The 26,381-nt window shown below is 36.0% G+C and overlaps 1 protein-coding gene across 1 annotated transcript; it reads right to left on the bottom strand.

The window, feature by feature from the left end:
* On the bottom strand, positions 1-25,619 carry LOC131026093 (uncharacterized). Its single transcript, XM_057955867.1, has 2 exons — positions 25,248-25,619; positions 1-264 (listed from the first exon to the last, which is right to left on the bottom strand). The coding sequence occupies exons 1-2, from the start codon at positions 25,617-25,619 to the stop codon at positions 1-3; spliced, it is 636 nt and encodes a 211-aa protein (XP_057811850.1).
* Positions 25,620-26,381: the final 762 nt, after the last annotated feature.

Genomic DNA, 26,381 nt, shown 5'->3' on the forward strand with positions numbered 1-26,381 from the left:
CTACTCTCTTCTTGTCCCTGTCCTCTTCCTCCTCCTCCGACCACCACCACCACCACCTCCATCTCCATTCATCCGCCTTCTACGGCAGCGGTGCCGCCTGGGAGAAGCAGGTCCGCCGCTCCTCCATCCCCCGCCGCCCAAATAGTTTCTCTGTCCTGCTCCTCCACCCCCCGCCGCCCCAACAGCTTCTTCGTCCTGCTCCTCCACCCCCTGCCGCCCCAACAGCTTCTCCACCCCCCTGCCGCCCCAACAGCTTCTGCCGCCCTAAGAGACGCGAAAATTCAACTTTAAAATGAAACAATACTAGATCAAATGTGAAATCAGAATCCAACACCACCACAACATACATCAACATTCATTTCACAATCTCCAGATTCTCAAATCACAAAAACGGAATTCATGAAATAAATCCATCTGATCGGAATGGTTTTCCAGATTAGATCACAATCAGAAACCGATTCAGGATGAAACCACAACAGAACATCGTTAAATCGACCAAACATAAATGAGATCCCGAGGCGGATGCATCTCACCATCTATCAACCCCCAAAAACTCAACGAATCTCGATCACCGCACAAACAAAATAAAAAAAGTAGCACAAATTAGATCTAAATCCAGCAATAATCAACTCGATCTGAACGAAAAATTCATTTCCTCCAAATCGATTCATCAAAATCGCAGATGCGACCCATCAAAGGAAAAAACCGAACCAAATCATAAAATTCAACCGAAATCAGAGCATCGCGAACAAAATTAGATTCAATTGAAGGTGGGACCCACTACAAAATAAATGAAAAAAATAAAAAAAAATTTCAAACGAAACGGTGTTAGAAGTCCGTTTTCTTCGTGGGTTTATTTGCATATTTTTCATGTACTATAGGGGAGGTATTTGCACCAAAGTCGAGTGTGGGGGGCTAAACGCTCTAGGGGGTCTACTTCAGGGACTAATCTGCACCTTTGCCCTTTGATATATATGTCAAGCCTGGAATATATATGTGTGAGAGAGAGAGAGAGAATAAATCCAATTCTGTTTGGCACTGTGCGACTTTACTGGGTGCTGTTTCAATTCGGACTTTTTTTTTTTTGAATTATTTGATATATATGTCAAGCCTGGAATATATATGTGTGTGTGTGTGAGAGAGAGAATAAATCTAATTCTGTTTGGCACTGTGCGACTTTACTGGGTGCTGTTTTAATTCGGACTTTTTTTTGAATTATTTGATATATATGTCAAGCCTGGAATATATATGTGTGTGTGTGAGAGAGAGAATAAATCCAATTCTGTTTGGCACTGTGCGACTTTACTGGGTGTTGATTCAATTCGGACTTTTTTTTTTTAATTATTTGATATATATGTCAAGCCTATATGCAAGTTACAATAATGTATTAGCTTATGGAGAAACAGTCACGAATTGATCAGCAATTTTTAAAAAAATAGTAATTTGTGATCTATACAAAATTGCATTGTGCAAATTATAAGATCAAAATATTCGAAATGTTGCAATCTCGTATCCATTTAATTTATTTTGTTTATAGTTTGAATCTTCCGCCCGCGAGGAAACGGAGAAACTTATTAATGTAGTACTCCCTCCGTCCACGAAAAAGTGCCCCATTTGGGTGCCGGCACGGGTACTAAGAAAGCTGATAAAGTTGTTTTGAGTGGGGTAAAAATTACAATAGGGGTAGTTCTAATGACATTGATTAGTTTGTTAATATTTTCTAGTCTTTTAGTTGTTGAGAGTTTAAACAATCCTACTCTTTATTGAGTTCGATTTTAATGTTAAAGACTAGTATTTAATTTTTATGTCTATTTTAATTCTTGTGTTTTTTTTTAACATATTCATTCTTGTTTTTTTATGCCTATATTAATGTTTTAAAGTGTAAATACGTTGTGGGCCACTCTCGATTTGAATAAAGATCGGAATAATAATCTATATATTATAGTAAAATAAATCTTATCCTACGTGACATCATATAATCATTCTATTTTAATTTTCCTCAATTATCATTCATTCTTATTTATTTATACATTTTAATCAATTTTTTATATTATTATAACAAAGTAAATCCTATCCTACGTGGCATCGTATAATCACTCCATTCTAATTTTCCTCAATTCTCATTCATTCTTATTTATTTATACATTTTAATCAATTTTTTACATTATTATAACAAAATAAATCCTATCCTACGTGGCATCGTATAATCACTCCATTCTAATTTTCCTCAATTCTCATTCATTCTTATTTATTTATAATTTTTTAATCAATTTTTACATTTAAAAATTATTAAATAATTATATAAATTTATAGATAAATTCTATACTATTAAATAATCGTATAAAACTATTAGATAAAGTCTGTATTATTAAATAATCGTATAAAACTATTAGATAAATCCAACATATCCATATAATTATAAATCCTACATATCCATTTGATTATCAAAACCATTATATAACTACATTAGTACGTACGTGGCATCGTATAATCACTATATTCTAATTTTCTCAATTCTCATTCATTCTTATTTATTCATACATTTTTAATCAATATTTAAATTATAGCAAAATAAATCATATCCTACGTGCCATCGTATAATCACTCTATTATAATTTTCCTCAATTCTCATTCATTCTTATTTATTTATACATTTTTAACCAATTTTTACATTTTAAAATTATTAAATAATCATATAAATTTATAGATAAATTCTGTACTTTTAAATAATCGTATAAAACAATTAGATAAAGTCTGTACTATTAAATAATCGTATAAAACTATTAGATAAATCCAACATATCCATTTAATTATAAATCCACATATCCATTTGATTATCAGAACCATTATATAACTACATTAGTACGTGACATTGTATAATCACTCCATTCTAATTTTCCCCAATTCTCATTCAGTCTTATTTATTTATACATTTCTAATCAATTTTTAATAACTTAATTATAGTTTCACAAACTCAAGACAAAATGATACTCACAAGTTAGTTATAATTTTCAAGTTCCATACAAGATGATGCTCAAAATTCGGATGTGGTATTTCAAACTCCAAAGAACACGATTTTCAAAATTTTGACGTTTAAATGTCATATGCGGTCTTTAAAGCTTCATATGATTATCTGGTCTTATTAGGTCCATATGAGATGATATTCAGATGACATATGTTTAATTAAATTATTTCTTATCCGTCAAATTTAAAGAATTTGAACAAACTTAATATCTCCCTCCGTCCCTCCCCCCAACAGCTTCTTAAGAGAGGATGACACGAGTTTTAATAAAAGTTAGTTATGTACTGTATTTGATAAGTGGAGAATGGGTCCCACGAAAAGTGAAATTGTAAGAGTGAAAGTGGAGAACGAGTCCCACAAAAAGTGAAATTGTAAGAATAATAATTAGTAAAATTGTTTCCAAAAATAGGTCATGAATATGTTTTGGGGATGAACCGAGAGAGAGTAAATATTATTAAAGATTGGAATAATGATAACTTATTCTCCAATATACACACATGCCATGCATCTTTTGATTTTTAGTGAATTCAACATTACCAATTTTTTTAGTGTTGAGACGACTTTGTCTCATACTTTGTAGGGCGTAACATGGTCACTGGCTAGTACTCCACAGTTTCAGTTTGTGTAGAATTCAACTATTTGTCCACATGTTTTTTTTCTTTTTTTTTAATAATAAATTAACAGTATTAAATTAAAAAAAATTTAAAGGTTCATTTGGAGTAATTCGCAGCTTTGCTTATTCAGTCCAAATTAGACCCATTGTAATTTTATAATAGGCCACAAGAGGCCCATCAAGGCCCACTATTTGTTTCCCTCTCTTAAACATACCAGCCTCCTCGTACGGATTTGTCCAACTTATCTAGTAATCTATCTCTCGGTGGTTGGCTTATAGTTTCGAAATAACAATTTGAAAATTAAATACCAGTGGTGCATCTGTTAATTTTTGTGTTATCTTCATTTTATCGCTTTCACGAAGTCAGTAATAATAGAAATGATTAATATAATCACCCAAAAACATACGTACTAATTATACTATCACCCACCCATATTTAATTAATTAGCTAACAACTCTCGTTTACTCTTGGATATATATATAATTAATTAGTTCGATTATCGATTTTAAACCCACAGTTATACAAAAAAATATGTATCATATTTCTGTATATAAAACGGAATAAATGAGCCATCATTTTTACCAAATACTATCTCGGTTCGATTATATATGTTGACCTGCTTGAACCTTTTATCTTTCTCGGTTATTAATTATATCGGTTGACTTTCCCGTCGTTATCACAAAATAAAAAGAATAATGAAATTTAAATAAAACAGAAATGCACATAACCTTCATAATTAGTATTTTATTTCATTATGATGTTATCAATACAGAGCATATATATATGCTTGGTTCCTGGTTATTAACTTGGACGTAGTATTACTTAATTAGGAAAATTATAGATTGAGAAAAAGCTCTGTTATAATTAATTGAGCAGACAATTTGAAGTTTAAGTTGGCCTAGTTGTCATCCATCCTGTTAAAGCTGCCAGAATGGCCGTAAATAGTCATTCGGTCTACCCTTCCTTCGGTGAATACAAAACATCAATTATAAATTAATATTAACAAAGCTTAATTTAGTAATTAGCCTCTCTTGGAAGTTGATTAGTCTGGCTATAATCTGTTGGGTCATGTCATGTTGAACATATCCATGCTATGGAATGGCTCCGCTGAAACTTTCAGTTTGGACTCTCATTTAATCATATTTTGAAAATTGAAAACAAATTGATTCAATTGAATTCATTATATATAGTTCTCTTGAACTTTATGATATATATTTTTTTAGTTCAACTATACGATAGTTAATAAGTATATTATTCAATATTATTTAGGGGTGGAAATATATATCATATGTACGTATTTGTATAAGGGTGCACTTATTTTGGTTGAAATTTTTTTATTAAAAAATACTCCCTCCGTCCACGAAATAAACTCCCAGTTGGGGTTCGGCACGGAGACTAAGAAAGCTGAAAAAGGTGGTGTAAAAGACTAAAAGGGTAGTGTTTATATATTGTTATTACTTTTACTAATCTTTAACTAGCAATTTGATAATAATAATAATAATAATAATAATAATAATAATAATAATAATAATAATAATAATAATAATAATAATAATAATAATAAGAATATGAATAATAATAATAATAATAATAAGAAGAATAATAACAATAATAATAATGACAATAGTAATAATAATAATAATAATAATAATAATAATAATAATAACAATAATAATAATAATAAGGATAATGATAATAATATTAATAATGATAATAATAATAATAATAATAATAATAATAATAATAATAATAATAGTAATAATATAAGAATATGAATAATAATAATAACAAGAATATAATAATAATAATAATAACAACAAAATAATAACAATAGTAATAATAATAATAATAATAATAATAATAATAATAATAGTAATAATAATAAGAATATGAATAATAATAATAACAAGAATAATAATAATAATAATAATAATAATAATAATAACAACAATAATAATAACAATAGTAATAATAATAATAATAATAATAATAATAATAATAATAATAACAACAATAATAATAATAATAACAATAATATATAATATAATAAGGATAATAATAATAATAATGATAATAATATATAATAATAATAATAATAATAATATAATAATAATAATAATAATAATAATAATAACAACAAGAATAACAACAAGAATAATAAAGATAATAAGAATAATAAAGATAATAAGAATAATAATAATAATAATAATAATAATAATAATAATAAGGATAAAATAATAATATAATAATAATAATAATATAATAATAATAATAAAATAATAATATAATAAAATAATAACAATAATAACAATAATAACAATAATAACAACAATAAGAACAATAATAACAACAACAACAACAATAATAAGAATAATAATAATAATAATAATAATAATATAATAATAATAATAATACAACAACAATAACAAAACAATAAAAATAATAAGGATAATAATAACACAATAATAATAATAATAATATAAAATAATACTATAATAATATATAATAATAATAACAACAACAACAATAACAAGAACAATAATAATAAAAAGAATAATAATAATATATAATAATAATAATAATATATAATAATAATATATAATAATAATATAAAATAATAATAATAATAATAATATAATAATAATAATAATAACAACAACACACAATAACAATAAAAATAATAAGGACAACAACAACAACAACAACAACAACAACAACAACAATAACAATAACAAGGATAACAATAACAATAATAATGATAATAATAATAATAATAATAATAATATAATAATAATAATAATAATAATAATAATAATAATAATAATAATAATAATAATATTTAGTTTAGGGGAGACTAATTATATAAGTAATGGTGGAATAAAGTGGGCCCAATAGATAAAAGTGTAGTAAATTTAAAAGCAAGAGAGGGTATAATTGTCCAAAAAGCAGAGTAGGAGTTTATTTGGTGGACAAATATTTAAGGGCAAGTAGGAGTTTATTTCGTGGACGGAGGGAGTAATGGATAATAGGGGTGTGCATCGGTGCAGTTCGGTGCAAAACCGAATCAAATTTCAAAAACCGAAAATAGAATCGCAAAAAATAGGAGACCAAACCGCACCAATTGGGGGTTCCAACCAAACCGGTAAAACCGTCAGTTTTAGTCGATTGAACCGAATCGAAACCTAATTTTTATTATTATTATTATTATTATTATTATTATTATTATTATTATTATTATTATTATTATTATTATTATTATTATTATTATTATTATTATTATTATTATTATTATTATTATTATTTCGAATAAACCTTATTAAAATCTAAAAAATAATGTTTTAACCCTCAAAATCAACCAATAACATGCAAAAAACCTAACCAAGTTTTCCAACAACATAACAACATTTAGTCTTCAAGTTTCAAGGAATTAAAACATGACAAAAATAAAAATTCAAGTTTCAAGGTTTAACAACATAACAAGTCAAGAACATTTATCTTCAATTGGATAAGAAAAGATGAGAAAAATATTATTTTTTTTCTCATTTTTTTTTATCATATGTTTACTAGTGATGTAAATATGAGAAAATGTTAAAAAATATTTTCACACTCCTATTCTAGGATAATATTGTCCAACATTTGAGAGAAAATAAGTGAAAAGGAGCTTCCTCACGGAAAAAATTTCTACCATAATAAATATGTGAAAATAATGATAAAAATATAATTTTTCTCTTATCTATATATTATAGCAAAATAAATCTGATCCTACGTGGTATCGTATAATCACTTCATTCTAATGTTCCTCAATTCTCATTCATTCTTATTTATTTATATATATTTAATCAATTTTTACATTATAGCAAAATAAATCCTATCCTGCGTGGCATCGTATAGTCACTCCATTATAATTTTCCTCAATTTCATTCATTCTTATTTATTTATAAATTTTTAATCAAATTTTATATTTAAAAATTATTAAATAATCATATAAATTTATGGGTTAATAGCCGAAAAATACACAAACTTTCACCAGATTTGCATATTGCACATGACCTTCAAAAATAGCCCCAAAATACACCACCTTTTAATTTTGATTGCAAATTGCACCCGCGTTGACTACCACCTTGATTGGTGGTGACGTGGCTATCGGATTTTGTTGACGTGGATGATTTTCCGATGTAGAAATATGACGTCGTTTTGTTGTTACATTACAACACCCAAAACGACGTCGTTTCTTTAGTGAGTATAATTAAAAAGAAGAAGAAGAAGAAGAAGAAGAAGAAGAAGAAGAAGAAATCTCGGTCTTCTTCTCCGCTCGAGCACAAAGAGATCTTCGCCGCCTCACCGCCATCCTCCATCTCCGCCCCTTTCCCTGAATCTCCATCTTCCATCTCCGACTCGCTGAGATCCATCTGCCGCCTCACCGCCATCTTCCATCATCCATCCTCCATCTCTGCCCCTTTCCCTGAATCTCCATCTTCCATCTCCGACTCGCCGCTGCCAGCCACCACAACATCAACGCCGCCCCCAAATTAAACCCTAGATCCTCTTGCATAAGGGGAAATCCCCAAATCTGCAAATCTTTCGTCCCTACACCAATTTTCAAGGTCAAGCAAAAGCAATTGCTCACCCCCTTCATCCAAATCGATTTTTGATCGGAGTAAATGCCGAATCATCATTGTAGCCGACGACATGTGACACGAGGTGTGGAGGTCGGAGAGGAATGTGCCTAAGAGGTTGGATTTGGGGTGGAGGGGTCGGACCGTGGTGGTGGACAATGTGATGTATTGTTACGATTATTTGGGAAAGATCCGCGGGTATGGTGTGGAGGAGGATGTGTGGAAGGAATTGAGAGGGGTTGAGAAAGGGCTACCGAATTTGGTGAATTTGGGATGGGAAGCTCCACGGGAAAGTTCTTGTGCAGTTCAACAATGGTGAATTTTGATGGGAAGTTGTGTGGTGTTGGAAGGGAAAGGGAATGGGAATGAGAAGGAGGTTGATATAATGAGCGAAATACAACGGCGACGGCGAGCAAGCTTCAGGCGGCGCTGGAAAACTGAGCAACAACCTCACCGGAAATTTGAAGGCCATCGCAGCAGCGGGTTCGCCGGAGGAGGTGACCGTTGGGTGTGGTGGAGGTCAGTGTGGGCAGCGTGCATAATTGGGTATTAGTTTAATTAAAATTGGAGACGACATTCAAAACGACGTCGTTTTGGACGCGTGTCTTGACAGCGTGTATAAAATGCCATGCAATATGCCATGTAATGTCCACATAATCACCGGTCAAACTTAATCCTAATCGAAAATCTCGCTGTGTGCAAATTACAATAAAATTAAAAGGTGATGTATTCTGAGGCTATTTTTGAAGGTCATGTGCAATTTGCAAATTCGGTGAAACTTAGTGTATTTTCCAGCTATTAACCCTAAATTTATAGATAAATTCTATACTATTAAATAATCGTATAAAACTATTAGATAAAATATGTACTATTAAATAATTGTATAAAACTATTAGATAAATCCAACATATCCATTTAATTATAAATCCTACATATCCATTTGATTATCGGAACCATTATATAACTCACGGCCTTTTATTTTTCCAGCCAAATTAAAACACATTAGCACTTCGAGTTATAGCAAAATAAATCCTATCCTACGTGGCTTCGTATGATTACTTCATTCTAATTTTCCTCAATTCTCATTCATTCTTATTTATTTATACATTTTTAATCAATTTTTACATTTAAAAATTATTAAATAATCATATAAATTTATAGATAAATTATGTACTATTAAATAATCGTATAAAACTATTAGATAAAGTTTGTACTATTAAATAATCGTATAAAACTATTAGATAAATTCAACATATGGCATTTTATGTTTCATACAAGATGATGCTCAAAATTAAGTTGTGATTTTCCAAGTTCCACACGAGAGGGTGCTCAAAAGTCAGAGATGGCATGTCAAGCTCCCAACGAGATTATTCTCATAACTTAATTATAGTTTCACAAATTATAGATAAAATGATACTCACAAGTAAATTATAATCTTCAAGCTCCATACAGGATGATGCTCAAAATTCAGATTTGGTATTTCAAACTCTAAAGAATATGGTTTTCAAAATTTTGACGTTCAAATGTCATATGTGGTCTTTAGAGCTTCATATGATTATCTGGTCTTATTAGGTCCATATGAGATGATACTCAGATGACATATATTTAATTAAATTATTTCTTATCCGTCAAATTTAAAGAATTTGAACAAACTTAATACTCCCTTCGTCCTCCCAAACATCTTCCTAAGAGAGGATGACACGGGTTTTAATAAAAGTTAGTTATGTATTTGATAAGTGGAGAATGAGTCCCACAAAAAGTGAAATTGTAAGAGTGATAGTTAGTGAAAGTGGAGAACGAGTCCCACAAAAAGTGAAATTGTAAGAATAATAATTAGTGAAATTGTTTCCAAAAATAGGCTAGGAAGATGTTTTGGGGACGAACCGAGAGTAAATATTATCGATATACGATTAACAGCAAATGCGACACATCAATCGTACATCATATCATACTTCAAATTTATATATTTTTTTCTTCTAAAATATTCAATCCCCCATCAACTTTTTATAAACTTCATCAAATGAATATTTATATAAAACTGTATTTCTATTATCACAACCTACATTTAATTGGTGAAAGTAATTAAGATTAATATTATTTCAAATATTGTACTGCGTACTAATTTAATTTGATCATATTGTTGGGAACTGTATGGAATATCCTAATCCTTGTTTTGATGATACCAAAATTCATAGGTTTCTTTTGTAATAGACTAGAACTACTCGAACTCAAGTGTTAGAGTTCTTTTTCTAGTTTAGTTGCTGTTCTGAAGACTGAAGACTGAAGAACGAAGGATTGAAGACTGAAGACTGAAGTTGCCGACTAAAGTATCAGTCGAAGAATCAGTCTTGAACTGATTACTTAATGCGTGCCACGTGGAATCAGCAAACATATACTAAAGTCAAGTATCAGTTAAACATTCTTCCCCGGACTGAACCCCCAACGTTCAAAGGAAGCCACGTACTCTAGAAGTACAGCCGTATTAAATGCAGAGATCTCAGGATCGTCATTTCTCTGCAGAGGTCATTCCTATTTGGTGATTACTTTTCAGAGACGTCGCATCTCCTGCTCTTCAATATAGCCGTTCTCACCAAACAAGGAACCTCGAAGATTGAAACCTCAGCCCAAGTTCAAATTACTCTATAACGGAAGAAATCTTGAAGACCTTCTCCGCCAACGGATCTATTCAAGACTTCTCCTATAAATAGCGCTCGAGGATCACTTCAATCTTCACCGATTCAACAACATAAGCTGAAACTCTGCCAAAATTGTTTCTCAACCAAAGCCCAAATTCTCCAAAGCTTGAATCGAAGAAGAGAATCCCAAAGCCAAAAATCAGTCACTGCTGATTACATAAATTCTCTTAGACCTTAGGCAAACCTTGATTATTCAAAGCCTAGGTCAAACTAACTTCAAAGAACTTGTTCTTTGAAATTTAGTTAGCAAGATTTCAAACCTCCCTTCGACCGACAGAATCGAGTGTTTGAGTTGCAAAGGAGTTCAGGAAGGTACTCTGTCTCCGTGAGGTCCTAGTGCTAGTTCGTGCTAGAAGTGAGAAATTGTTGGTACTGAAGATTGGATCTTCAGTTGTTTCAGTTGTGTGCACCCGCAAACACACGTTCCGGTTGTGTGCACTCGCAAGCACACGTTTCGGTTTGCTGTGCACCCGTAAGCACTTGCAGAGTGAAGTTGTTGGTCTAATCAACCGACCGTGGATGTAGGAAGTGTTTTCTGAACCACGTAAAAATCTCTGTGTTATTTACAACTTTCAGTATTTACTTTCTTAATTGTGCTCTTCCCTTCTTCAACTAAAAACTTATTAATTGCAAAGAGAAACTTAAGACTAACAACGTGCTCAACCCAGAAAGGCTATTGCGAAACAAAAGTTTTCCGCTGCGTGTGTTATCAGTCTGACTGATGTATCTTCTGATAGTCAGTGAGATTTATAACATCTCAGTTTATCAAACTCGACTGAAGCCTTACGTGCATCAGTTAAGTTCTTGTGACTTAACTGATAACTCCTTACTGAAGAGTCTTTCAGTATCAGTCGTCAACCCTGTTTTGGTCAAAACTCTTTTCAGTGAACAGGTGTCTGAGTTTGTTTTTGAAGTTTCGTTTTGATCTCTGTGTTGAGATCTTTGAAAATTGCCTATAGGTGTATTCCCCCCCATACACCTATTCGAGATCCTCCGGACCTAACAACTGGTATTAGAGCAGGTTATTTGCAAGATCAATTCTGTTTTGATTAGGTTCTAATTGAACTAGATCATTTTTCTCAAAGGTCTCGAAAAACTTTTCTCTTTCAAAAAGTGTTTGCTGTTTGTCTTATCTGTTGTTACCCGTTCTCTCTTTTTTATGGAGACTAACCACAACAGAATATCCTCTCTACCTATGTTTAGTATTGAAAAATACGACATATGGAAGTTTCGGTTTGAAAGCTTCCTCACCGCCCAGCATTGCCGAATGTGGGAAGTCATCATCAACGGACCAATCATCATCACCGAGATTGTCAAAATAGTTCCTATTGACCCAGCTCGGGATCCATTCGATGAAGTCCAGATCAAGCAGAAGGCAGACTTCACCACAGAAGAAAGGAAGCAAGATGAGCTAGACAACCTCGCCAAAAGCATCATCTCCGTTCCAGACAAGCATGTCACCAAGATCATCAAGTGCAGAACTACAAAGGAGATGTGGGACATTCTTGAAAGAATGTGCATCGGATCCGAGGAAATAAAGGAGAACAAGTTGTCCATAGCTTGTCAGAAATTCGACTCCTTCCTCATGCTCAAGAATGAATCTGTCGACGAGATGGAACTCAAATTCAACCAGATCCTGAACGAAGTTCAATCCATTTCGAAGGACAAGTACACTCAACGAGAAATCAACCTAAAAATTCTTTGAGCACTTCCACGAGAAGATTGGCAGATCTACTCAGTCGCTCATCAGAACAAGCCAGGATTCAGTCAGCTCCCGACAAACAAGCTCTTCTCTGACCTCTTAGCAAATGAGTTCGACATTCAGAGAAATCTTGGAACCAAGAGGATTGGAGGATCAGACGAAGATGGTCCATCAACCTCAAAAGGAGCAACATGGAAAGCTTCAGCAAAAGAAAATAAGAAGCAGACAAAGGAACCGATGGAACTCAAGCTCGAAAACTTCTTCAGTCAATATGCATTGTCGACTGAAAGATTCAACAAGATGAAGTCTAAATTCCGCAAGTACAAGAGGTTCCACAAGCAGCACTACAAAGGAAAGGAAAGAGAAAGCAAGTCCAGATATTCCACTAACAGAAGCGGAGAGAGAAAATCAACCGCTTTCGACTTGAAAGATGTGGAATGCTTTGGATGCAAAAAAAAAGGGGCACTTTCGAATTGAATGCCCTGAACTGACGCAATCTGAGCGCAAGGAGCTGAAAGCCAAGAAAGAACGCAAATATGCGAAAAAGAAAGCGATGGTTGCTGACGATGCAGGATCTTCCGAAGAAGCATCAGAATCATCCGACTTCAACTCTACCAGCTCAGATGATGAGAGCCAAGCCTTGATGGCCAACAAAACCGAAAGCGTGGCCGACAACAGCTATGACAACGGAATGAACGGCCCAGAGGTAAACTCTCACTCAAAAACTCCTTATACTGATAACTCTCTGGTGATTTCAGGATATCATTCAGAATTTGGAGAAAGCACAGCCGATGAAACTGACGAGTTCGATCAGCTCATGACTGATCACTGTCAGTTAAGCAAAATGTTCGAAGATCTCCTCAAGCAGAATCAGAAAATGGAAAAGGAGATCAATGATGAACGAGCCAAGAATCAGACAATCATCTACTTTCCGGATGAAACTTTTCTTGATCAACTGATCATGGAGAACAGTCGACTGGAAGAAAAGCTCAGAATTTCTTCATCAGAGTGTGAAAGAGCATCTCATGAAATCAAGAGGATCAATCACAAATTAGAAGAAACAGTCAAGGACTGCATGATGAAGTCTCCCATGATGACCACCTTTTCTTCAAAAGGTCTTGTTGACAGCATCGAAGGAAATGTTGCTCCAACTGATAAAGGAAATAATATCATGATCAACAAAGCAGATGACGCTTCTGAAAACAACACTTCAGAAGAATCAAGAGATCATGATATGGATGAAGTTCGTAAACGCAAACTGATGGCAAGAACTAATGTTCCTCCTCCACAAAGCTACAGACGAGCCAAGGAGGCCCCCAACCAGATCATCCTACTGAGAAGACTGGAAAGCAGATTTCAGTCAAAGATTGGGCAAGGGACATCAGGACTCAAGAAGAATCTTCCTCACCAATCCAGGGGGAAGAACAACAACATCAGTCAGAAACTGAAACCAGTTCAGTTCCGAAGATAAGAACATCCATGGAGACAAGTGATAGACGACGTGCGCCTGTCGTCCGGCGCGCGATATTAAAATAATTTGTGTATGCCCTAGACGGACAGTACATGCTCCTATTGCTCGCAACCAAAGAACAGTCTTAGCAGCAAGTATAGGGTCGATCCCACGGAGAGTGAGGAACTACTCTACTCTTTGGGTGCACAAATTGAGTTGTCACGGTCTCAAGCTGTTTATCTGCACAAGTAAACTTAAACAAAGATCAAATATAAGAAGGGGTAAGGTTTACGGTTAGGTCATAACTGTTGTCAATATTTATTTCGGTCATAGGCATACTGATGATCCGTATAGTCTCAAGGCGTGGCCCAAAGATATTGGGGCGTTTCAAGAGGTTATACTTCACACTTATGATGGGTTAGTCCATTATGATCACTTGGTCCGAAGGTCACACAATCCCCGGTCACAAGGCAGTGCTTCACTCCTCCTTAGGTAGTAGTCATACCCGTTACTCACCAAGTATGACCCTCACCAACCTTCTCTCCCGAGGTCCCCAACTCTGCACTTTGAGTGACACATGCCTCCTAGACACAACTATTTCTGGCTTGTCAGCCGACTAGTCATAGACATGCTACGGCACAGAAGTTACCTTCCTCGTTTGATAACCATGGCTTTATGCCTCGTCACAGTTGATGGGTAGTCTCTAGAGAAGCCCAAGACCGAGGAAGGAAAATGTATCCCATCAATCCTTTCCTCACCTTCCGGATCTACAACGCCTTTTGTTGACGCTGCTCAGCTACTCGGTCATGGGCTTACCGGTTGTCACGCCCTGGTATATCCTGGCCTTTGCTTGACACGGACAACATTTTACCGAACGGAGATCACCTGTTAGGCCCCTACTATCCATGGTTTGGTACAGATCCGTCTGGAACCACGAGACTCAACCGAAAGAACAAATGCCTCACGAATGCTTACATATTGACAACAATTATTTCCACCCCTTAAACCTCACCAAGGGAGCTGAAAACATAAATACAAAATAAAATGAACACATGAATGAAAGGAAATTTGAAATACTTGATATAAAAATACCTAAGGCAACAACCTTGGCTTTTTTAGTCACAACGAAATTGAAATACGAAAAGCAACTAAATTGTTTGGTGCAAAAAATATAAAAGAACTAAAAGTAAATTATTTTCTTGGTGAACTAACGAAAGTCTAAGTCTAGAAGAGCACTAAAAACTGATGTGTAAGTGTAAAAATTCGTTTATCCCCCCTTTGGTAGCCACACATGCTGGTCTTTAAATAGCAGTTCAGTAGCAGTCAAACCCTAGCCGGCAGACCAAATCTAGCAGATTATTTCCTTCCATATTTAGCTTGATCCTTGATTTGATTTAATAGATAATGGATCTCCAGCGGATTTGGGGTTGATTCCACATTATTCCAGATCCTTCCATTGCTAGAATTCACCAGAATCTTCCGGGCAATCTCCTCCACACGTCTTTCCATATATAGGTCCAGTTGCTGACTGCTGTTGACGGGCATGGTCATACTAGCTGCTTTCTTCAGTTGGCCTCATACCAGGTGGTACACTTCGAACGTTCCCACGCCTCGAATGGTTCTGAGGGGTACTTCGTCGAGCTCTCTTCCTGGTTCATATATAACCCATGTGTGCTGACTGCGACTGCTGTTATGGCCTTACCAACTGCTTCCTTCGGTTAGCCTCACACCAGGTGGTACACTTCGGAGATTCCCGCGCCTCGAATGGTTCTGAGGGATACTTCACCGAGCTCTCTTCCTGGTAAGTTTTGTTTCGGTAATGCCCATTCTGACCATATTCCGTGCATATGCCCTTTTCTGAGCTTCTTCCTCCCGAATACTTGTTTTCTCCCCTAGACGACTCAAATAAAACAAAAGAAAGAGAAAAATAGGGTCAAATGGCCCAAAAGTCGAAGACGCATCAACGAGCCAAACGGCAATCACGACAACAAGCAACTGGACGTCATATGACTCATGTTCCACAACATCAGTCAAGTCTCCATCAGTCAAGAATGACACAAGTATCTCAAAGGAGATACTCTGCAGAGCAAAGAAGACCTCAACAACTCACCAGACAAAGCTTCTACAAGAGTGAGGCTCTCAAAAAGAAAGCTCAACAGAAGATTGCTCATGTGCCAACTGAAGCACCGACTACTTCAGTCAGACAACCAGCAAAGCGCAAGAGATCAGCACCAAGATTTGTTCTGAAGTAGATATGGGTTCCAAAAGGAACACGAGCTAACAATGAAGCACCCAAACATTGATTGGGTACCTAAATTAACTCTTCCTTGCAGGTCAAAAATAGGAAACACAAAAAGAATTAAGAAGTTAAAGCTTCAATCAGAACATGGTACCTGGATAGTGGCTGTTCGAAGCACATGACGGGCTACAAAGAATATCTAACTCAATTTGTTGAGAAATCTGGATCAAAAGTTGCATTCGGAGAAACAAAAGGCTATGGTGTGCTCGACATGGGTAACGCCAGTATCAGTAATGTTAGCTATGCTTCTGGACTAAAACATAATTTGTTGTCTGTAAGTCAATTTTGTGACAGCGGTTTCACAGTGAAGATAAAAAAGGATGAATTCACTGTCAGAAATAGTCAAAGAAAGGTGGTTCTGAGAGGGATCAGACAAGGAAGTCTCTACGTCATCTCATGGGAAGATAGCCCTCCAGAAATTTGTCTCATCAGCAAAAGCAGCTCGGAGCTCAACTGGCTGTAGCATAGGAGACTCAACCACCTCAATTTCAAAACGATCAACAAGCTTGCTAAGCATTAATTGGTAGAAGGTTTACCTTCTATTGTGTTCCAGAAGAAGCAAGAATGTGAAGCATGTCAAAGAGGAAAGCAGACCAGGACATTATTCAAGTCAAAGTCAGGACACTCATCTGGAAGAATTCTTCAACTAGTTCACATGGATCTGTTTGGCCCAATCTCTCCCAGAAGTTACAACGGAGTAGCAGAAAGAAGAAATAGGTCTTTGAAGGAAGCAGGAATGACGATGCTAGCCGAATCAAAACTCCCGTTGAAGTTTTGGGCCGAAGCAGTCAACAACGCATGCTACACGCAAAATCGTTCCTTTCTCACTCAAAGACATGGGAAAACTCCATACGAGCTATGGAAGAACAGGAAGCCTTCAATCTCATATTTTCACACTTTCGGTTCTAGGTGTTTCATCCACAACAGTTATAAGAGGAGATTAAACACATTTGATAGCAAGGCTGATCGAAGAATCTTTCTTGGATACTCTGAAATTGAACGATCCAATAAAGCCTATCGAGTGTTTAATTCTCAAACTCTCTGTGTTGAAGAAACACCACATGTTATTTTTGATGAGTCTACTGATGATTTCGGAAAATAGGAAACTGAAAGAAGTGTTGAGAACACTGAAGTTTTCATAACTGAAATAAACAACACCGAACCTTCTATAGTTTTGGTGTGGGGACCAGGAAAAGAAGAAGATACTAAAAAGCTTCAGTATCAGAAGATCAGTCAAAGGTCTGAAGTTCAGACTAAAGTCACTGCAGATGGCATCAGTCAAGGGGGAACTCCGTTAGCCGAAGAACAAGTTGAACCTACTGAAGCAACACCAGTTCAACACTCCCCTGCTCAAGAAAATGTTGAACAATTCAAAACCATTCTGACTGAAGAACCCCCACCTTCGAGATCAAGAAGTATCGAAGATGGTTTGAACTCCATTCAAAGGAGAACATAATTGGAGAACCATCAGACGCTGTAAAGACTCGAAGATCAATTTGCAACCTCGTCTTTGATATCAACCAGAACTGCATCAATGAAGATAAGAACTTCAGTTGTTTCTTATCATCGAACCCCAAGGACGTCGAAGAAGCTCTGAAGTCCACTCAATAGGTCATCGCAATGCAAGAAGAACTCAATGAATTCAATCGGAATTTAGTTTGGGAACTTGTGGATCGACCAGACGATGCAAAGGTGATTGGTTTGAAATGAATTTTCAAAAATAGGAAAGACGAAGAAGGAAATGTTGTGAGAAACAAAGCAAGGCTAGTAGCAAAAGGATACAGTCAAGAAGAAGGAATCGACTACGATGAGAAGTGCGCATTTCTCAATGTATTCAAGGAGTGCGCATTTCTTCTTAGCCTTTGCAGCTTACAAAGGATTCAAGGTACACCAAATGGATGTGAAGTGCGCATTTCTCAATTGAGTGCTCACCGATGAAGTCTACGTGGAACAACCTCCAGGTTTTGAGGTTGCAGGACCAGAAAAGGTGTATAAGCTGAAGAAAGCGCTCAATGGATTGAAACAAGCACCAAGAGCATGGTACGATACTCTTTCCGAGTATCTTGTTGAACAAGGGTTCAAGAAAGGATCAGTAGACAGAACATTGTTCACTCTCGAAGAAGGAGAAGATCTTCTACTTGTTCAGATTTATGTCGATGACATAATCTTCGGATCCAAATCCGAACGCATGTGCAAAAAAGTTTGCTGATATCATGACTAACAAGTTTTAGATGTCCATGATGGGAGAAATGAATTTCTTTCTTGGATTGCAAGTCAAGCAGGCCAGCGAAGGAATACTGATCAATCAATCAAAGTACGTCAAAGACCTGATCGCCAAGTTCGGTATTCAGCACATGAAATCAGTCAAGATTCCAATGAACACAAACTGGAAAGTTGATCCAGGATCGGAAAGAAAATCTGTATCGTCAACCAAATACAGAGAAATCATTGGGTCATTGCTATATTTGACTGCTAGCAGACCAGATATCACGTATGCAGTCGGGGTTTGTGCAAGATATCAGTCAGATCCAAAGGGAAGCTCATATGGATGCTGCAAAACGAATTTTGCGATATCTCAAAGGCACACCCAACTTAGGATTGTGGTACCTAGCTGACGACGACTTCAAGCTCACCGGATATTCAGACTCAAATTTTGCAGGATGCAAAATTGATCGCAAATCGACTTCGGGAACTTGTCAATTCCTAGGCAAAAAGCTCATCTCATGGTTTTCAAAGAAGCAGACTTCAGTCGCCACCTCCACAACTGAAGCTGAATATGTTGCTGCGGGAAGCTGCTGTTCACAACTTCTATCGTTAGTCCAACAACTGAAGGACTATGGGATCGAAGAGAAAGAAGTCCCAATCTATTGCGACAGCTCCAATGCTATTGCAATCTCGCAGAATTCAGTTCATCACACTAGATTCAAGCATATTGTTATTCGACATCACTTCATTCGTGATCACGTCGAAAAGAAGAATATCTCTGTTGAATGGATTCCGACCGCAGTTCAGAGAGCAGACTTGCTGAACAAAGCTCTTCCTGAAGAAAGGTTCAACGATCTGTGTGGAAGGATCGGCCTCATCAAACTAGAAGAGTGATGTTGTGTTTGAAGATCTCCTCAACAGTCATGATGACTGGTGGTCAACCAATTGGTGCTCTACAACTGCTGACATGAAAGGCAATGAAGACAAGTCTTCATCTCAAGAAGAACTTATTCTAATAAGTCAACCAGGATCAGTGGTATTGACTGACTACAATGATTAGTCGATCAGTAAGTATCTTCAACTTACTATTTGAAAATCAGTTATTTAAGTTATGAGTCTTTTGTGTATTTTCAAAAGTTTTCTCTAACTGATCAGTTTGTTTCAAAATCCTTAACTGATTGTTGGAAAATGAAATATCCGAGAAGGACAAGTACTTCTAAAAAGAAATTTTGTATTTGATTTATCTTGTCCTGATCATTTCTCAAAATCTTTCCAACCTTTTGCCTCTAAAATGAAAATCTTGAGAATCTTATTGATTTGACAAAATGCAATGATCTTTCTCACCTTTTGAAGCTTCCGTCCTCTGCAGTGACGGCGGATGTGAAATTTTCCTTCAAAATATTCTAGGCACAGTTTTCGAAAAACTTTTTCATCTTCCTTCTTGGTAAAATTGTCTATTTATACCTTGGTGTCTTCGTTTGTTTTCTGCATCAACTAACAACTCTCCACAGCCTTCACTGTGAGAAAAATTTCAAACTTTCCAAAAAGATTGCAGAGAAAATTTGTTCCGACAAAGGAGAACTCAATGACTGTGAAGTCATGGAGTGGGAGAATGATGCTCACATACTTGGTCTTCATCGGACCCTTCCACTGGATCTCAACGTCTCTCCGACGTCAAGCTCGTGTCTACCCTCACTTATATCCAGCGACGCGAGTGTCTTCCATCCTCATGCCCAGCCCATACAGTTTGAAGTACCTGTCTCAAGAAGACGGAATTCACCTGGTTCTCAGGCAAGCCTCACATCTTTTTGTGAAGCTTCCATATGGTGCAACAACAATGAGAAGGAGCTCGTTGTCAGCCGGCGCAACCCATTGCACAAGAAGGTCTTCTCCACATGGACCTGGTGTTGGGTCATCGACAGTGGTTGTCCTCACGACTGTCACTGATTCGATCTTCCTTTCCTACACACTTCCCACCTTATTCTCATCTCTCTCTCTCTTCCAAAAACCCTCTCCTCACCCTCCTTCGGTTTGCATGATTGCCGCTCTTTCCCTTCCATCTCTGCGAGTCATGCAAACTAACCTCTGTCCCTTTCTTCGTCTCCCCCCTCCATTCACTCATCACCTCCATCTTTCACTTTCTTCTTCTAAACCCTCATATTCTCCACCTCCAACACACCTTCAACACCTTTCTCTGGATCCTCTTGTGAGATTCCTTCAACCCTCGCGTGATCCTAGCTTTATCCTTCAGTCAATTCTTCCTTTTTGATGTTGCCAAAAAGGGGGAAAGAACTCAGAGTCATATCCTCTCAAAAGACTGAAGCTGATTAAGCAAAATGATCATCAAGATGATCACGAGGAAAGTTAGCCAGAAAGACCTCAAGTCAACGGAAAATAAGTGTGAGTGGAACAAGCTTAGGAACATGAAGACTGTAGATGAAGATCAAGAAGTTCAAGGCGCAGACAAGCAGATTGCTGGAGTCCATGGGTTTCCCATGTGTTTTTGTTTTTTTATACTCCCTTGTAAGTCTTGCCCTGTACCCGACTGATGTCTCATCAGTCTTTCTTTTAATGAAAATAACTTCTTTTGATCTCAACCCGAAGACAATGACTCTTTGTCCAGGCTTTGATTAATGTTTTTCTGTCTTGTCCTCGTTCTGTTTTTGAACTGTTGTGTTCTTTCTCTAAGTACAAGTTTTAGGTTCTATTGCTAAGGGAGAATAGTATTCACCCTGTTTTAGAACTTGTGCTCTGAATTCAGTCTTTTTCTTGCTTAGAACTATTGTGTGGTTTTGGCATCATCAAAAAGGGGGAAATTGTTGGGAACTTAACAGAATATCCTAATCCTTGTTTTGATGATACCAAAATCCATAGGTTTCTTTTATAATAGACTAGAACTGCTCGAACTCAAGTGCTAGAGTTCTTTTTCTAGTTTAGTTGTTGTTCTGAAGATGGAAGATTGAAGAACGAAAGATTGAAGACTGAAGACTGAAGTTGCCGACTGAAGTATCAGTCGAATGATCAGTCTTGAACTGATTACTTAATGCATGCCACGTGGAATCAACGGACTAATACTAAAGTCAAGTATCAGTTAAACATTCTTCCTTGGACTGAACCTCCAACGTTAAAAGGAAGCCACGTACTCCAGAAGTACAGCCGCATTAAATTGAGAGATTTCAGGATCGTTCTTTCTCTACATAGGTCATTCCTATTTGGTGATTACTTTTTCAGAGACGTCGCATCTCATGCTCTTCAACATAGCCGTTCTCACCAAATAAGGAACTTCGAAGATTGAAGCCTCAACCCAAGTTCAAATTACTCTCTAACGGAAGAAATCTTGAAGACCTTCTCCACCAACGGATCTATTCAAGACTTCTCCTATAAATAGCGCTCGAGGATCACTTCAATCTTCACCGATTCAACAACATAAGCTGAAACTCTGCCAAAATTGTTTCTCAGCCAAAGCCCAAATTCTCCAAAGCTTGAATCGAAGAAGAGAATCCCAAAGCCAAAAATCAGTCATTGCTGATTACATAAATTCTCTTAGACCTTAGGCAAACCTTGATTATCCAAAGCCTTGGTCAAACTAACTCCAATGAACTTGTTCTTTGAAGTTTAGTTGGCAAGATTTCAAACCTCCCTTCGACCGACAGAATCGAGTGTTTGAGTTACAAAGGAGTTCAGGAAGGTACTCTGTCTCCATGAGGTCCTAGTGCCAGTTCGTGCTAGGAGTACGAAATCCAACAAGGTGTGTTGGTACTGAAGATTGGATCTTCAGTTGTTTCAGTTGTGTGCACCCGCAAGCACACATTTCGGTTGTGTGCACCCGCAAGCACACGTTTCGGTTTGCTGTGCACCCGTAAGCACTTGCAGAGTGAAGTTGTTGGTCTAATCAACCGACCGTGGATATAGGAAGTGTTTTCCGAACCACTTAAAAATCTCTGTGTTATTTACAGCTTTCAGTATTTACTTTCTTAATTGTGCTCTTCCCTTCTTCAACTAAAAACTTATTAATTGCAAAGAGAAACTTAAGACTAACAACGTGCTCAACCCAGAAAGGCTATTGCGAAACAAAAGTTTTCCACTGCGTGTGTTATCAGTCTGACTGATCTATCTTCTGATAGTCAGTGAGATTTATAACATCTCTGTTTATCAAACTCGACTGAAGCCTTACGTGCATCGGTTAAGTTCTTGTAACTTAACTGATAACTCCTTACTGAAAAGTCTTTCAGTATCAGTCGGATCAACCTGTTTTGGTCAAAACTCTTTTCAGTGAATAGGTGTCTGAGTTTGTGTTTGAAGTTTCGTTTTGATCTCTGTGTTGAGATCTTTGAAAATAGCCTATAGGTGTATTCCCCCCCATACACCTATTCGAGACCCTCCGGACCTAACATATATTAAATTAATTAAAGAAATAATTTATATATAAACTATTTCATATGTTATAGTAATAAAAATAACATAAAGTAATTATAAATGATGACATAAAATAATTCCTGTCGAATTTTGACGGATTAGACGCTAATTTTTCTTCAAAGTAAACACATCCCCTATAATGTTAAAATATGCGCAATGAATCAATTTGCAAGGAGGTTGAATATATTATGCCTTGACTTGAATTTTCGGATTTTATATATTTTCTTTGAGAAAATCAACAAAATGCTATATAAAATATCAAAGCATTATATTCTATCCTAAGGCTGCGTGTATTTTAATTATAAAATTTTTATTGAAAAATAATGAATAAAAAAATGAGAAAATATTAGTATATTTTTTCCTCATTTTTTATCATATATTTTCTAGAGAAAAAAATATGAAAAATTTTGAAAAATAATTTCATATACTTTGAAATCCTAATGGTGTGTTTGCTTTGAGGTATAAGGAAGGGATAAGCTACACTTACCCCCTTCTATCTCGTTTATTTTGATGTATGAAAAAATTTGGGCATATTGTATAATTTTTCAAGTAGCTTCTTATCCCTTGGGAAATGAATAATTTTATAGCTAAGAAAATGTGATACAGTTTTATACCACCTTATAAGGAGTGGATAAATATATTATCCTTCAAATCAAACAAAATATGGTCCCCATTTTAAGTGATAAATTTATATTATCCCTTTATTTAGATGGATAAAAAACAAACACACCCTAATTCTGTAAATTCCACATAATCAGTTCATGACGATTTCTTAAAATTCTGATATTTACACCATAATCGGTCGAATCGATCGGTTTTACAAAAACACCAAATGAAAGCAAAAGGCCGGTTGCATATTATGAGTAGTTGGGTGTGGCAAATAACAATCCTATCACTATAAATATGGGAAACATGATGCTAGTTAGCACCCCATGTAATGTAAACCCAAAACAGGATGTGGCACTCCTTTAAAATTAATAAACAAAAAACCGACTATCGTTTGTGTTCATAACCAAAAACATATACCATGTGCTAATTATATTATCACCCACCCATGGCCATATTTAGTTAACAACTCTAGTTATATGTATATAATTAGTTCGATTATCAAATATCGATTTTAAACCCATAGTAATACAACAAATCTGCACCATATATTTCTTTTTTTTTCTTTTTTTTTTAAATGCATCATATATTTCTATAACACGAAATATCAATTATAAATAGATGAGTGATAATTTTCCGCAAAATATCAATTATAAATAGCCCGTTTGATTGTTTGAGACTATTCGTGGAGGATGCTAGTTCTTGTGTAGCGCCGTCCGTTCCAAATAGCTTTAAGAGCAAAGTGGTTACCCATTGGAAGGCAATTAAAGATAAATTTAAACGGCACAACAATCAACCCAATAAGAAGAACGAGGGTGGAAGTCCGTGCGCCTCATCTTCTCCCTTCAAATAGCTCGTGCTCGCCTTCCTTCTCGTCTTGCAAGTTTGATTTTTGTTGTTTTTATTTCAGTCTTTCAATGGTTATGTTTGTTTCCCATTTTCTATTATCAATTGTCTTCAAAAAAATCTTGAAATGAAGGTGCTAAATTACATCCAATGAAATCTATACCAACATCTTTGTATTTGTAGAAAACCACCAAGCATAAAATGGATTAAATAATCTCATTTTTTGACCAACATCACTTCCAAATCACTTCGAAATCACAAATCGCAAATATTCTCATAAAATGGATTAAATATTCTTATGGAATCTATAACAACATCTTTGTATTTGTACTAACAAATCACTTCCAAATCGCAATCTCCAAATTGTTGACCAAACAAATCACACTCAAACATTGCTCTAATGCCCACGGGATGATTCCACAATTTAAACCAAAAACCGAGAGCATCCATGTAAACACCCATATCACACACCAAAATCCCATAACAACAATAACTAAGAACAATGTCAACCAATGTCAAATGCAACACAAATATCCGGGATAAAATGATGGAGTAGTGAAACAATGTCAAGCATATCAAATCCAAAACATTATAGCAATGTGCGTCTAGCCCACAAGCAAAAAAGAAACGGCATTTTCTTGCCTACCTAGTCGACATAGAATCACTTGTCCTTCTTCGAAGCAAGGAGGAACATGACGTAGTCACCCTTCTCATCCTCGGGGAGACTTGAAAAGATGTCGAGGTACTCCGTTTTCTCCGCAAGTATATTTCATACAACGAACTTATCGTTTTGTGAGAGACTGGGTATTCCACTCAACTTGGCATTCACTTCTTTGCGCGCCTTTGATACATCAAAGTCGTACCCCATTCGACATGAAATAGTCTCAAGTCTTGCTTCCGAGCCCCGCCCAACCTCATGCAATGCCTCGAAAAACTTGTCATCGAAACCTCCACTACGACGTCTTTTCTTGCTTGATGTTGGAGCCTCCGTTTCAACTGGTATGCTTTCTTCTTGATTGCGGGTTTGGCTTACATTGTCCCCCGTAATGTCATTCTCAAATATGTCGTCGAGAGAGACGTGGTAGTCGCCACCATCATTGAGCGGGCTGAGGTCTATCTTCCGGTACATATCATGCGTCGCCTCCATTAGGTCCTCCGCCTCTTCTCCCGTTGCCCTATCCTTCCCGAAGATAAGCTTCTAATCCTCGAGATAAGGCCAACTCTTGTAACGGTAATTGCTCACGTTCTTATCGGCCTAGATAACAATGGAGATGTAGTCATAAAACAAGCACGAAAACGTATAATAATGAGTACAATATAGTGGGGTTAACCATACTTACAGCCACAAAGTTTCGCCACTGCTCGTCGTCGCAGTCAATCATATGCTTGCCGTTGACATTGAAGCCAACTTTGCTAACCTTGAGAATGTTCTAGTATGTCTTCTTCCATGTTGTCACTTTGGAGTTGATGTGGGACATTCCCTTTAAATCAGTGTTGGGGTACTCCTTCCTCATGGCCTCCTCAAGCTTATTCAAATAGCCACCCCGAAATCTGTTGTCGGATTTCCAACCATTTGCAACGAGCTCTTTCAACGATGCGATCAACACATGTTCTTCGTGAGTGGACCAACATCGACGCTTTTGATCTGTCTTGTTGCTCTTGCCGGAACGGGCTGTACCGTTGCTGCCTAAAAAACCAAATTGCAAGTCAAACATCAACACCAACGTGCTGCACTATGATGGGGAGTGAACTAGGAGTGAGCAACCTGCTCTTTGTAAAAAGGATTAACAACAAAACATGTCTTCTACATGGATTAACAACAAAAGTCAGATTACATCGCATGCATTTTGACGAAGCCACTACTGGTGTGAGTTGATAAAAAGGATTAACAACAAAACATGAGTTGGTA

Source organism: Salvia miltiorrhiza, chromosome 5 (assembly GCF_028751815.1).
Source record: "Salvia miltiorrhiza cultivar Shanhuang (shh) chromosome 5, IMPLAD_Smil_shh, whole genome shotgun sequence".
In the NCBI taxonomy this organism is placed as follows: domain Eukaryota; kingdom Viridiplantae; phylum Streptophyta; class Magnoliopsida; order Lamiales; family Lamiaceae; genus Salvia; species Salvia miltiorrhiza.

Excerpts from the sequence above, each read along its gene's own strand:
- LOC131026093 (XM_057955867.1), bottom strand. The coding sequence starts at position 25,619 with ATGGAGGCGACGCATGATATGTACCGGAAGATAGACCTCAGCCCGCTC. Across the intron at positions 265-25,247 it reads CACAAAACGATAAGTTCGTT|GGCGGCAGAAGCTGTTGGGG; the intron begins GTATGAAATATA and ends CGCGTCTCTTAG.